Here is a 14138-nt window from a genome sequence, read left to right as displayed (position 1 = left end):
ATATATTAAATATTATATAACAGTCACTGTGTTAAGCACTATTTATCTCACTTAATCTTTATACCACAGTAAAATTGGTGGTAGTAGTAACTATACAACAACACCTGGCACTAATAATAGAACAAGAATAACTGCTGCTGGCCGGGCGCAGTGGCTCACACGTGTAATCCCAGCACTTTAGGAGGCCGAGGCGGGCAGATCATGAGGTCAGGAGATCAGGACCATCCTGGTGAAACCCTGTGCCTACTAAAAATACAAAAATTAGCTGAGTGTGGTGGCATGCGCCTGTAATCCAGCTACTCAGGAGGATGAGGCAGGAAAATCACTTGACCTGGGAGGCGGAGATTGTGGTGAGCTGAGATCGTGCCGCTGCACTCCAGCCTGGCGACAGAGGAAGACTCCATCTCAAACAAAAAACAGAATAACTACTGCAGCATTTATGTAGGATTCTGTAAAGCTTCTACCAGATGCCAGAAACTAGACCCCTACCTCATAATGTACTCAAAAATTTATTTCAGGTGGATTCTTGGTTACAATGTAAAAGGCAAAACCATAAAGTGTTTAGAAGATAGTATAAGAGAATATCTTCAAGACCTCAGGGTAGCAAAAAGCTTCTTAATAGCATATTAAGAGCACCAATGACAAAGGAAAAGCTTGATCATCAAAAGACACTATTAAGATAATAAGGAGGCTGACCACAGGGTTAGAGAAGACCTTTGTACTACTTGTAACAGACAAGAGACTTATATCCCCAATAGAGAAGGAATTCCTACAAATAAATGAGAAGGGCAGCAATCCAGTAGAAAAACTGTACAAAGACTTGAAGAGCTACTTCATAACAGAGGCTTCCAAAGGCCAATAAACATGAAAAACTATTCAACTTACTCAAAATCAAAGTGAGATACTTCTGCATACCCACTAGAGTGGTTAAATATTTTTTAAGTGATGTTATCAAGTGGTGGCAAAGATGTGGAACAACAAGAATTCACCTACGCAACTAGTGGGAATATCAACTGGTACAACTATTTTGGAATATAATTTGGTATGGTCTGCTAAGATGAGAGATAGGCACTTCCTGTGGCTTGGTAAATCTCCCATTTGTACTCTGTATATACACAACACAGAGCTAGGCAAATGTGCACCAAGAATACTCATAGCAACAATTTTTTTTTTCTTTTTTTTTTTTTTTTTTGAGAAAAGGCACTCACGTCGCTCAGGCTGGAATGCAGTGGTGCACTCTCAGCTTACTACAACCTCCACTTCCTGGGCTCAAGCAATTATCCTGCCTCAGCCTCCTGAGTAGCTGGGACTACAGGTGTGCGCCACCACGCCCAGCTATTTTTTGTGTTTTTAGTAGAGATAGTGTTTCAGCATCTTAACCAGGCTGGTCTCAAACTCCTGACCTCAAGTGATCCACCCACCTTGGCCTCCCAAAGTGCTGGGATTACAGGCATGAGCCACCTTACCTGGCCTCATAGCAACAAAATTTTAGTAGCCAAAAGTTGGAAACAACTCAAACATTTAAATGCATAAATAAATAAATAAATAAATAAAGATATATTCATACAATGGAATTCTATAGAATGATCTCAGTGAACAAAACAACAGGTATATAAAACATAGGTGAATCTCACAATATAATGTTGAGCAAAAGAAGCCGCTTCACTTCCCCCAAAAAGTGTTTGTTTGTATTTATATGAAGTTCAAAACGTACTGCACCAGGTTGGATAATATAGCAAGACCTCATTTCTAAAAAAAAAATAAATAAATTATTCAGGCAGGGCAGGTGGTGCATGCCTGTAATACCAGCTACTCGGGAAGCTGAGGCAAGAAGTTTGCTTAAGCCCAGGTGTTCGAGGCTGCAGTGAACTATAATCACACCACTGCACTTCAGCCTGGGTGACACAGTGAGACCCTGTTTTAAAAAAAGAACAAAAAGAAACACAGTCCAAACCGAACTGTGGAGTATAAAGGGTTACATGTTTAGGTGATTTAAAAAAAAAAAAAGAAAGAAAAGGAGGATATTACAATAAAAATCAGGATAGCAGTTACCTTCATACTTCATGGCATTGGGAAAAGGCAGCCTGGGGCCCTCTGAGGGCTAAGAATGTTCTGTTTCTTGACGATACCATGTAGTTTACATGGGTGTTCACTTTGAGGTAAGTTATCATAGATCAGTAGATTTTTGTTTTGTGAACTGTTCTATATGACTATTACATTTCATAATTATGCTTACATTAAGAATGTGTATAATGTTATAGAATTTTTTTAGTTCTCATAGGACAGAGCCTACCTTTTGGTAGTATATAATCTTTTTCAACTTCTACACACTTTTTCAGGAATAGACTATGTCCAGGAATGGGAGACAAGGAGACTATCTGTTGTCTCCAGGCCAGAGAAACTGTCAGAATTCTTAGCATCCAGATCTCAATGTAGTAATAATCAGAGCAGGAAGCCACAGGAAATTGCCATGATGTAGCCTGAGCCTACTGCACTTTTTTTAGTGTAATCAGAGGCTCTGTATTGCTAGGACTTAAAGAACCTTTGGTCCTGAGGTGCTTTGTAAATGTGGCAACCATCACACACTTCCTTCTACAGCTTGGAGTGGTTTTAATTAATCATATAAATGATTACTACAGGAGACTTCTTGGGAGCCTCAGGAATTAGAACGACTAAAGTAGCTCATAGCTTTTTTGACTGTGTTACAGGAATAAGAGGGCAGTGTCGTAGATGTGTACTCTGTCGTAGTTTCAGTAGCTTTGCAGTTGATTTTCTTGAGTGTTGTAAGTATATGAGCATATTTTCCCTATGTAATGATAATTTTAGAAATATTTTTCTTTTCCTAAGATTTTTAAGTGACTTTTTTCTTAAAATCAAGAATAGGTATTGAATCTTATTGAATGCCAATTTAGCATATTTAAAAGTGGCTACATAGACTATTTGACATTTTTAATGTGGTATTATTTTAACAGATCTTCTAATACAAATTAATTTTCATATAACCTATAATACAAACTTTGTAGTGTTGTGATAAATTATTCCTTTAACGTACTGTGTAACTCCATTTTTCAGTATGGCATAATGACCAAGAGTGTGGATTCTGAAGTCAGACCTAAATTTGAATCCTAGCTTCTCCACTTACAGGCTATTTGGAGAAGTTACTTAATATTTCTGATCTGGTTTCCTCTTCTACAAAATTAAATAGTACTAGTGCCTACTAAAGAAATACTACATGTAAAACACTTAACACAGTGCCTCATACATAATAAGCTTTTTTAATGCACACACCTGCATATCCTTAGTTTTTGTTATTTTATCTTAGATTTTATATCTGAATTCTTAGGTAAGATTGAACTACAGTTTTGTATATGTATACTGTCTTTGTCAGGTTTGAATATCAAAGTAGTTTTAAAAACATACAATGTCCAGTCCATCTTGTTGTATATCCTGTGAATATATAACAAGATTGTAAATATGCAATATACAACAGTATCAAACTTGATATTATGTGGAAAAAGGGACTTTCTGAACTTGATGGCAGACTGGGGCTCAAGAGCTATGATGTCCAGAAGAGTAGCTACTACCCACATACAGCTGTTTAAAATCAAATACAATTAAAAATTTAGTTCTTCAGTCATACAAGCCACATTTCAAATGCTTAGTAGCTATATGTGCCTTTTTAAATTTAAATAAAATTAAAAATTTATTCAGTTGTACTGGACACATTTCAAGGGCTCAGCAATCACAGTAAACATATAGAACATTTCCACCATTGCAGAAAGTTCTTTTGGAAAGTGCTACTCTAGACAAACTCATAGATCATGCTAGCCTTGCTATAAGCCTCATTATCAAAACCAAATACATTGTGAAGATTTGACTAGCTATCCTGAGGTTCTGTGATTCTATGTCTATTTAGAGTTTTAATCATTGAGCTTTTCTTGTCCACACTCTTAGATTGGCAAATACCGTTTTAAAGAATTCATATTTCATATATTAAAACGTTTATTTTCTGCTCAAAACTTTCTTATCTAAAGGGGTAGTTTATATATCTTAAAAATGAAAAAAAAAAAAAAAAAGAGTGAAATTCCAGTACATGCAAGGATTTCCCTGGAGGTATATTCCCATTAGAAGTAGTCTTTTCAACCAGAAAGAAAGCAGTTTTTGAATTGTGATATAATGTAAATTGCAGATCTTTCATAGTAAGATAATTTTTATGTTCCTATGTTTTTACAGAATCTCCACTGTGTGATAATTTCTACACAGGAGCTTTGATGCTGTTTTGATTTTAACCTTCTGTTATTTCTCTTGAATTTGTCTGTAGGTTTGCAAAGATTCATATCAGTGTATCTGAACCTATTATTCCATTCAGAGAAACAATCACAAAACCCCCAAAAGTTGACATGGTCAATGAAGAAATAGGCAAACAGCAAAAAGTTGCAGTCATACACCAAATGAAAGAAGATCAAAACAAAATCCCTGAAGGAATCCAAGTTGACTCTGTTGGGCTAATCACCATAACAACTCCCAATAAACTTGCCACGCTCAGTGTTCGAGCCATGCCCCTTCCAGAAGAAGTCACCCAGATTCTGGAAGAAAATAGTGATTTGATTCGTTCTATGGAGCAGTTGACATCCTCTTTGAATGAGGGTGAAAATACTCAGGTGATTCATCAGAAGATCCAAGAGAAAATTTGGGAATTCAAAGGAAAACTAGAGCAACACCTAACAGGGAGAAGATGGAGGAACATTGTTGACCAAATCTGGTCATTTGGCCCAAGAAAATGTGGGCCCAACATACTAGTCAATAAAAGTGAAGATTTTCAGAACTCAATATGGACAGGTCCAGCAGCCAAAGCTTCAAAAGAAGCTAGTAGATACCGAGATTTGGGCAATAGCATTGTGAGTGGCTTCCAACTGGCAACCCTCTCTGGCCCCATGTGTGAGGAGCCTCTCATGGGTGTCTGTTTTATTCTGGAAAAATGGGACCTAAGTAAATTTGAGGAGCAAGGAGCAAGTGATCTGGCAAAAGAGGGACAGGAGGAAAATGAAACCTGTTCTGGTGGAAATGAAAGCCAAGAGCTACAAGATGGCTGCTCTGAGGCCTTTGAGAAGAGGACATCCCATAAAGGAGAATCTCCACTCACTGACTGCTATGGACCTATCTCAGGACAGCTAATTGCCACCATGAAAGAAGCATGTCGCTATGCACTGCAAGTGAAACCTCAGCGCCTCATGGCAGCCATGTACACATGTGAAATCATGGCCACCAGTGATGTTCTCGGTAAGGAAGAAAAGGTAAAGATAGTAAGAAATGCCCTGAATAACAGTGAAGTCTCCTAGACTCAAAATCTTGTTTTTGAGACAAAGTCTCATTCTGTCACCCCAGCTGGAGTGCAGTGGCACAATCTCCACTCACTGCAGCCTCTGCCTACCAGGCTCCAGCAGTCCTCTCACCTCAGCCTCTCAAGTAGTTGTGACTACAGGCACACACCACCATGTGCAGCTAAGTTTTTTGTATGTTTTGTAGAGATGGAGTTTCACAACGTTGCCCAGGTTGGTCTCGAACACCTGAGTTCAAGCGATCCCCCCACTTTGGCCTCCCAAAGTGCTGGGATTATAAGCGTGAGCCACTGCACCTGGCAGACCCAAAAATCTTAAATTCGTTTAGTATGTTTTGCAGAAGCTATACCATCTTCTGATTTACTAACAAAGTAAGATCTTTGAAAGCCAGATGTCATAAATATTAAAATCTTGAGAGGGGAAAAACCTGACTACTAAAGATCTTTTCTTTTGCAACAAATAGAATCCTTTCTGTAATGAGAGGTCTGCTAAATGAAGTTTAAACTGCTCATATGTGTTACCATCCAAACCTGTGCCGTATTTTATCTCAAGCAAATAAGCATATCAGTCTGGGTAACCAAAATTGTTCTGAAAATGATCAAAGAATAAGGCAACATTCTTGTACTCATAACACAAAAGGGTTTTTGTGAATTCTGGGTTCTTTCTGAAAAAGAAAATTATTTGGGGCTTTAGTCACTACTAACTATTATATCAAATCCTATTCCTGATTTTTTTCTCTTTGGGAGAAGCAGCCTTTAAGATCTCAGGAGATGTGAAGCCCTGGCACTTAGTAGCTCTTTGGACTTTTGACTGATATTAGTTCACTGAGACTTACTTTGTTTACATATAATGAAGAGGATAATCATACAGATTGTGAAGATTAAAATAACACAATTTTTTTAAATACAGTTCCCAGAACAGCACCTGGCACACAGTAGTTCTCTTATTCTCTTGAGATCATGGAACTGTTTCAGTAGTGAAGAGAATATAAAGGAGGATTGAGCCCTGGATGAGAGAGTCGGCCAAATTATTAAGTTTCCTCTAACCCTGAGGCCCTTTGAGTCAATATGTGGTTAATTACATTCTTTTTAGGAAGGTTCTTTTGCTGATTAATTCCTGAAAGCAGAAATTTAAGCTTTTTTTTTTTTTTTTTCCAGAAGAAATTTAGGCTTGCATCACATTAAGGTTTTTGTGAGACTAACTGAGCATCAGTAGCAGCATTTGAAAAATAGCTGGGTTAAGGCCAGTGTGCATTGTGAATCAAATCTCCAAATACGGCATGTCATATACAGTGCTTCTCAACCTTATTTGAATACAGCATTCGTATTAACAGCCATGGAATCTGTAGATTTGTTTGGGAAACACCAATCTAGACTATTCTCAGATGCTATTTTTCATTTTCATTGAGAACTTTCTTAATTTAAGAAGGCGGAAGTAAGAGTTAAAAATCAAGAAATCTTAATCCCTCACATCTTTGAAGAAGACCTAAGAGCTTTTCTCCAGTCTCTCCTACCCCGACAAATGCTTATACCACCACTGTTTGAATACTTCTGTTGATGGGCAGTGCACAGCCAGCTTCATGATTTAATGGTGTTTTTTCCTATATTGAGCAAAATGTCCGTCACCTGCTACTTTCCAGTCATCTGTACCACCATTCATCTGTCTTCCATGCAATAACACTTCTATGTATTTGAAGGAAATCATTAGTTTTCGAGTTTTATATCCAGGAGAAAAACTCTCCAAATCCTTCACCTATTTTTCTGTTATGATTTCTGTATCCTTTCACCATTTCAGTTGCTGTCTTTTGGACATAATTTATTTGGTCAGCATCCCTCTTAAAGCAACTGTATTTGAACACAGCACCTCACATACCGTCCAACCAGTAGAGAACACGTCTGTGTCTACACTGTTACCTCCTACGTGAAATACAGCATTCTTCTTTTAATGAAATTTAGCAATTACATCTTCTCATTAATTCATGTGAGAAGTCAAATCAATCCCATTTCTTTTAAAAAAAAAAAAAAGTTATGTTTTCCTACTCTGTTCCCCAAAGAGCAGAATCAAATTTTTGGTAATTGACTAGACTGTAGAAATTATGTAGTTGTATGAACTCCTATATTTTATGTATGAGTACTGAGTCTATATACTTAATTTTTTTCTTAAGTTATATAACATAATTAGCGTTACAACAGTAAAAAGGAGAAAAATTTTAATGGCAAGAAAAAGAAGTCACATCATCACCATCTTAACACATTGACTTCTTACTCATTTTTTTCATGTGTCCTTGTCTGATGAGAAATAAAACTCAGGTAGAAAATCAAATGTTTTGATGAAGTTAAGGTCCTTTACATCTTCAACAGTCCCTGATAATTGGTAAATTATCAGCTTACCAATCATGTTAGAGAAAAAAAAAAAGCTTAGGTTAATGTTTTGTATTAGAAAGTTCATGTTGCCTCCCAAGATTTACCTCATACTTGTATAAACATGAACAAATGCCTATAATGCTTCTTTAAAATTCTACAGAAAATTAGCATATGGCTTTCTAGTCTGCAATTTATGGAACCCAGTGTTTATATCCTCAAAAAGTTTAGTCATTATTTACCTTTTTCCTGTAGTCTGGTACCTACCTTACTATTTCTAATTTCTCAAAAGGGCAGATTCTCTTAACATTGTGAGATATAATTCTGGTCCTGGAGACTTGAACTCATTTAAGAAGGCTAAGTACTTAGTCATCAACTTCTGAGCTATCCTGAACTTCAGTGTTCTCCCACTTCAGCTTGTTCCCCTTGCTGTAGTTTGTTCACCATTCTCCTTACTGAAGAGAATGATAGGTAACATAGGTATTGTGAACCCCTGTTTTCATGCTATCCTCTGTAACATGATACGAGTTTCTGTAAGTTGTACATAAGACATGTCTCCTTATTTTGAAAATATAGGTTGAGAATCCCAAATCTGAAAATCCAAAACCCCAAATGATCTGAAATTTGAAACTTTTTTTTTTTTTTTTTTTGAAATGCAGTCTCAACTCTGTCACCCAGCCTGGAGTGCAATGGCATGGTCTCGGCTCATTGCAACCTCCACCTCCTGGGTTCAAGCAATTCTCCCACCTCAGCCTCCTGAATAGCTGGGACTACATGTGTGTGCCACCACACCTGGCTAATTTTTGTAGTTTTAGTAGAGACGGCATTTCACTATGGTGGACAGGTTGGTCTTGAGCTCCTGACCTCATGATCTGCCCGTCTCAGCATCCCAAAGTGCTGGAATTACAGGTGTGAGCCACCACGCCCAGCCTTAATTTTTTAATTTGAGATGCTCAAACAGTATATAATACAAATATGCCAAAATCTAAAACAATAAAAAATCTGAAACACTTCTGGTCCCACTCATTTTGGAGAAGAGATATTCAACCTGTGTTGGAAAAAGCTCTTTGCACTGTCTTTAGCTCTTTTGCTTGGGTACATACACTCAGCTTGTTCTGATTTTGAGCATCTTGGACATGCTACTGATCCACCTGAGTTGGTATCCTCTTCTTCCGTCTACTGTGCATGTCCTCTTAAAATAGGGGTTGGGGATGGGCTTTCTTCCTTTTTCTGTCATTGTAATCATTCATGATTGATTTCTTTTAGACTCTCATTACTCTGTAAAGGAATTTTATTTTAGGGACTGTTATCCTAGAACCCATGGTGTGTATTGGTTGTATTTTTTTTTTCTGTGTTTGAAATGATCTTTCCTTTTTTTCCTTTTTTTTTCCTGTCCTCTGTTGCCCCAGCTGGACTGCGGTGGTGCGATCTCGGCTCACTGCAGCCTTCTTCTCCCAGGTTCAAGCAATTCTTCTGACTTGGCCTCTGAGTAGCTGGGATTACAGGTGTGCGCCACCACGCCCAGCTAATTTTTTTTTTTTTTTTTTTTTTTGGTATTTTTAGTAGAGATGGGGTTTTGCTGTTTGGCCAGGCTGGTCTCGAACTCCTAGCCTCAAGTGATCTGCCCATCTCGGCCTCCCAAAGTGCTGGGATTACAGGCGTGAGTCACCACACCCAGCCAAAATGATCCTTTCTGAAGTCCAGGGCCCGCATAGGTCTGTGCCTATCCTTTCTCTCAAGATAATGGGAACATGTATTTCCTCCCAAAATAATGGGAACACCTGTTTTCTCCCCAGATTGCCATCTCTTCTACATTATTCATTTGGAGTGGCATTTGTCCTTTGTTTTCTGAGAAGATGAATTTTCAGTACAACACGTGAAGCCAGAATCAGCTGTTGGTGTTTATCAGACTGAATTCCTAGCAGAGTGTTGAGTCACCCCTGTTGAGTCACCACTCTGTGTTCATTTTCTCATTTCTATTAGGAAATCACCACCTGGATACAGCATGTGACCAGGCCACCCTGGGATAATACCTCAAAATATCATTTGTCATCTTATCCTTATATTTTTATCCTGGCACTCCCCACCTGGCCATCAGAGTCAGTTCTGCCGCTTTCCAGGAAGAAATATGTATTTTAACCCTCTCTCTCTGGAGCAAAGGATCATTTTGACTTGCCTCACCCAGGTACAAATGTCACTGTATTGGGCCTCACTGCCCTCTAAGAAGCCCCATTTATTTACCTTCTGTGTGGCAACTGTGTGTATGTGGGTTGGTATGCAATCTCTGTACCATTATCACTGGTCAACTTTCTTAATACTTTGCCCCTGAGACCAACCAACTACCACATCCACTGCCTTACATTTGGAGACAGTCTGGCTTTTTTTTTTTTTTTTTTTTTCCTCTCTCTCAAATTGATTTGAAGTCCTCTTGCTTAGACTGGAGAATCTCCTCTGAGGCCTGTTTTCTTTTTGTTTTTGAGGGGCTCTTTTATATTGATAACCAATTTCTAGTGTCCAGGGTCTTTCAATGCAGTCAGCTGTTCACTTGTGTTTTCCTTTTTCTTTCTAAATCAACACCTTCAATTGGAAAGAAATGAAAAGAACTTCTGTGTTCCTAAGGCCTTTTGCTTCCTGTCTGGATATTTAGAGATCTTCTGAGAAGACTTTAGACTTTGCTGACTGTTGTTTTGATTCTCCAAGAATCGGCACAAGTTGATTTCAGGTCTTTTTTATTTAGCAAAATGAATTTCCTTAGTCTTTTTTTAAAACTTAGTTTTTTCTATATAGATTGTTAAAACAAGAAATCCTTCTATAAATGGATAGACTTGCATATGGTCAAAATGGGACATTTTGTAGGAAAATAATCTCAAAATCATTTTATCTGGGGAAATAATTTCAGGAAAATGCCCTTCTATACTTCTAAAATCCACTTTTCTAAAGATGCAGTTTATTATCATTTTTTACCCATGAAATTTCCCTGTAATTAACTTGATTATTGCTGAGCTTTTACCTGCTTGTCATTGAATTCTTTTTGTATTTTTTCCTTCTAATCTGTTAATCTTTTTTTTTTTTTGCTCTTCATTTTTTTAAAATCTTTGGTAATAACCTCACATTTTTAAAATACTTCTTTTTGTTAGACAGTACTAGTTAAGAGTTTTTTGGGTTTTTTTGTTTTTTTTTTTTTGAGATGTAGTTTCGCTCTTGTTGCCCAGGCTGGAGAGCAATGGCACGATCTCGGCTCACTGCAACCTCCACCCCACTGGGGTTCAAGCAATTCTCCTGGCTCAGCCTCGCAAGTAGCTGGGATTACAGGCACCCGCCACCATGCCTGGCTAATTTTTTGTATTTTTAGTGGAGATGGGGTTTCACCATGTTGACCAGGCTGGTCTCAAACTCTTGACCTCAGGTGATCCACCCAGCTCGGCCTCCTGAAGTGCTGGGATTACAGGCATGAGCCACCATACCCAGCCTAGTTAAGAGTTTTAATTACAGCTATGATTATTGTAGTTCTTCCTTTTATTAAATTTTTATTTTTGAATAATTTTAATTTTTATGGGTATGTAGTAGGTATATTTATGGAATATATGAGATATTTTTAATCTTTTATTTTTACACATAGGAATAAATGCCAATATTGTTGGAACACATGTACTTTAATTTATCAGAAACATTCTTAATAAGTGTCACTGTTCACTTTTTTTTTTTTTTTTGTGAGACAGAGTTTCGCTCTTGTTGCCCAGGCTGGAGTGTAACGGTGTGATCTCGGCTTACCGCAACCTCCACCTTACGGGTTCAAGCTATTCTCCTGCCTCACCCTTCCTAGTAGCTGGGATTACAGGCATGTGCCAGCACGCCTGGCTAATTTTATATTTTTAGTAGAGATGGCGTTTCTCCGTATTGGTCAGGCTGGTCTCAAACTCCTGACTTCAAGTGATCCACCCGCCTCAGCCTCCCAAAGTGCTGATATTACAGGCGTGAGCCACTGTGCCCGGCCTCGCTGTTTCCTTCCCCCCCCGCCCCACCTTTTTTGAGATGGGGTCTCACTCTTGTCACCCAGCTGGAGTACAGTGGCGCAATCCCGGCTCACCGCAGCCTCTGCCTCCCGGCTTCAAGCGATTCTCCTGCCTTAACCTCCGGAGTAGCTGGGACAACAGATGCACACCACCACACCCAGCTAATTTTTGTATTTTTGGTAGAGACAAGGTTTCACCATGTTGACCAGGATGGTCTCCGTCTCCTGACCTCATGATCCTCCTTCCTCGGCTTCCCAAAGTGCTGGGATTATAGGCATGAGCCACCCGCCTGGCCTTTAAACCTTTTCTTATTCTATACTTAGGGCTCTTTTTACATTTCCTCAGCATTTTGTAATTCAATTCAACAAAGATTTAATGAGCTGCATGTGCCAATACTGTGTTAAACATGATTCCTGCTTTGAGAGATAAGGTGACAAATCTTAATTATATAAAATAATTGGAAAGTAAAATACAGTTGAATTTAGTGCACAAACATGGTTTTCTAGGGAAGCTTTAAGAGAAATTGGGATTAGCAAAATTTGAAACAGTAGGTCTCTGGAAATGGGCTTTGATTGATGGAATAATTTTGATTCAGCAACTTAGTATTAAGTTGACTTTCTTTATACCATAGCACATTGAAGACTACTATTAAGCCTAAAGTAAACTCATTTCTAGTTGGTTTTATAGGAACTGCTGTTCAGCATGACCTTCCTTTTTTTTTTTTTTTTGTTTTGTTTTGTTTTGTTTTGGAGACAGGGGCTCACTCTGTCACCCAGGCTAGAAAGAACAGTGGCACAAACATGGGTCACTGCCGCAGCCTCAACCTCCCAGGCTCAAAGCGCTCCTCCCACCTCAGCCTCCAGGAACCACAGGCATTCCACCATGCCCTGCTAACTTTTTAATGTTTGTGGAAATGGAGTCTCACGATGTTGCCCAGGCTGGTCTCCAGCAGCTTGACCTGTCAAATCCTGGACACTTGATTGGTTTAACACAATTTTCATTTCGGGTCCTAGCCAGGCATTGCTAGTGTATGCCTATAGTCCCAGCTGCACGGCCGAGGCAGGAGATCGCTTGAGCCCAGGAATTCAAATCTAGCCAGGGGAACATAGCAAGACCCTCTGTCTAAAAAATAAAAAAATTGGGGTCCTTGCCCAGTTATCTTGACTGTGTCACAGTATTTGTTACCTGCCAACTTCATGTCCACTTTGGATTTGATCATTGTGCCTTCTTTTTTATTTAAGTCACTGATTATAATAGAACACAGAGTTGCTAGCAGACTCACTAAGGACCACTTTCCAGAGTGGGTTTGACCTGTTAACATCAATTATCTATAAACTTGTAGCTGATCTATCTATGTAGTAGCAACCGGCCTACATTCCCCACTGTGTCTGAGCATGCTTTATCTCCTATTTGATTGAAGCCCATCTGTATCCTGTCAACCATGTTGGTCTGATTCAGAAGTCATAGCTCTGTGACAAAAGGAAGAGGTTAGTGTGACCTGGTGTATAAGAATAAGTACCTACCAATTTATTTGTGTGTGTGTTTTTAATTAAAGTTATTGCAGAAGTGTTACCAACCATAACAAATCACGAGGTGAAAGAAAGCTCTTTTTTCTTGGAATCCAACTTTATTTCCCATTTCCTTTTACAGCGCTTGTCCGTAATAGTACATTTTGCATATCTGTAACCTTATGATAGAAATGATTTAATATTTTGCTTTTTAGGTTTATTTATTTTATAGGCATGCTTTCATTTGGCTACTTAGAATTTGTAATTTTCATTTTAACCTCTGCATGTGATCTTATCAATTGGATGTGATATAGTTTACTTAACTATCATTCTGAAATTGGAAATTTGCATTGTTTTCTGATTGTTTACTGTTAAAGAAAACATTACTGTGAACAGCTACTCCCTTTCCTAAATTCTGAAAAAAACAACATACCTTTAATTGCCAAACTTCCAGCTTTCAAGATTATACAATCTACGGGGTTAATTGTATTAATTAACCCCGTAGATTGTACTAAGGTTAATCTTAATATTATGGAAGAAGAAAATGTATATATGAGAATCCATAAAGCCATACAAGAAGAATGTTCCCAAATGGTAAAGAGATTTTTTTGAGCTTGGGTATCAGAGAAGACTTCATGGAACTAGTTATTTTTGAATGGGCCTTGAATGATGAAAAGGATTTGAATATAGCATTGGACTAAGAGTATTCTAGGTTGAAGAAACTATGAGCTCAGAGTTGGCAAAACCTCAAATGTGTACTGTGGACAGTGAGTGATATACCTTGGCTTGGAGCACAGAGGCTGTACCCTGTGTACTCTAGGGTCTGGCAGTTAGAGAAGCTGAAGGGGTGGGTTACTGCCTTGAATACAGGCTGAGATATTTATAGTGTAGTCATTAATAGTTGAGCCCTGATCAGAA

At 38.4% G+C, this 14138-nt stretch overlaps 1 protein-coding gene across 4 annotated transcripts in view; it reads left to right on the top strand.

Moving 5' to 3' along the window:
• EFL1 (elongation factor like GTPase 1) overlaps positions 1–14138 on the top strand; it is a 130604-nt gene that overhangs the window by 103794 nt on the left and 12672 nt on the right. For 3 of the 4 annotated variants that reach the window (XM_065548292.2, XM_045397397.3, XM_005560278.5), the window contains one exon: positions 4322–5280. In XM_065548292.2, the coding sequence (XP_065404364.1) occupies positions 4322–5280 (959 nt within the window). Of the gene's footprint in view, positions 1–4321; positions 5295–14138 lie in introns of all 4 variants that reach the window. The other variant, XR_010588201.2, reaches the window with a different exon arrangement.

The sequence above is a fragment of the Macaca fascicularis genome, chromosome 7 (assembly GCF_037993035.2).
Source record: "Macaca fascicularis isolate 582-1 chromosome 7, T2T-MFA8v1.1".
In the NCBI taxonomy this organism is placed as follows: Eukaryota; Metazoa; Chordata; class Mammalia; order Primates; family Cercopithecidae; genus Macaca; species Macaca fascicularis.
This window is presented reverse-complemented; position numbering and strand designations above follow the sequence as displayed.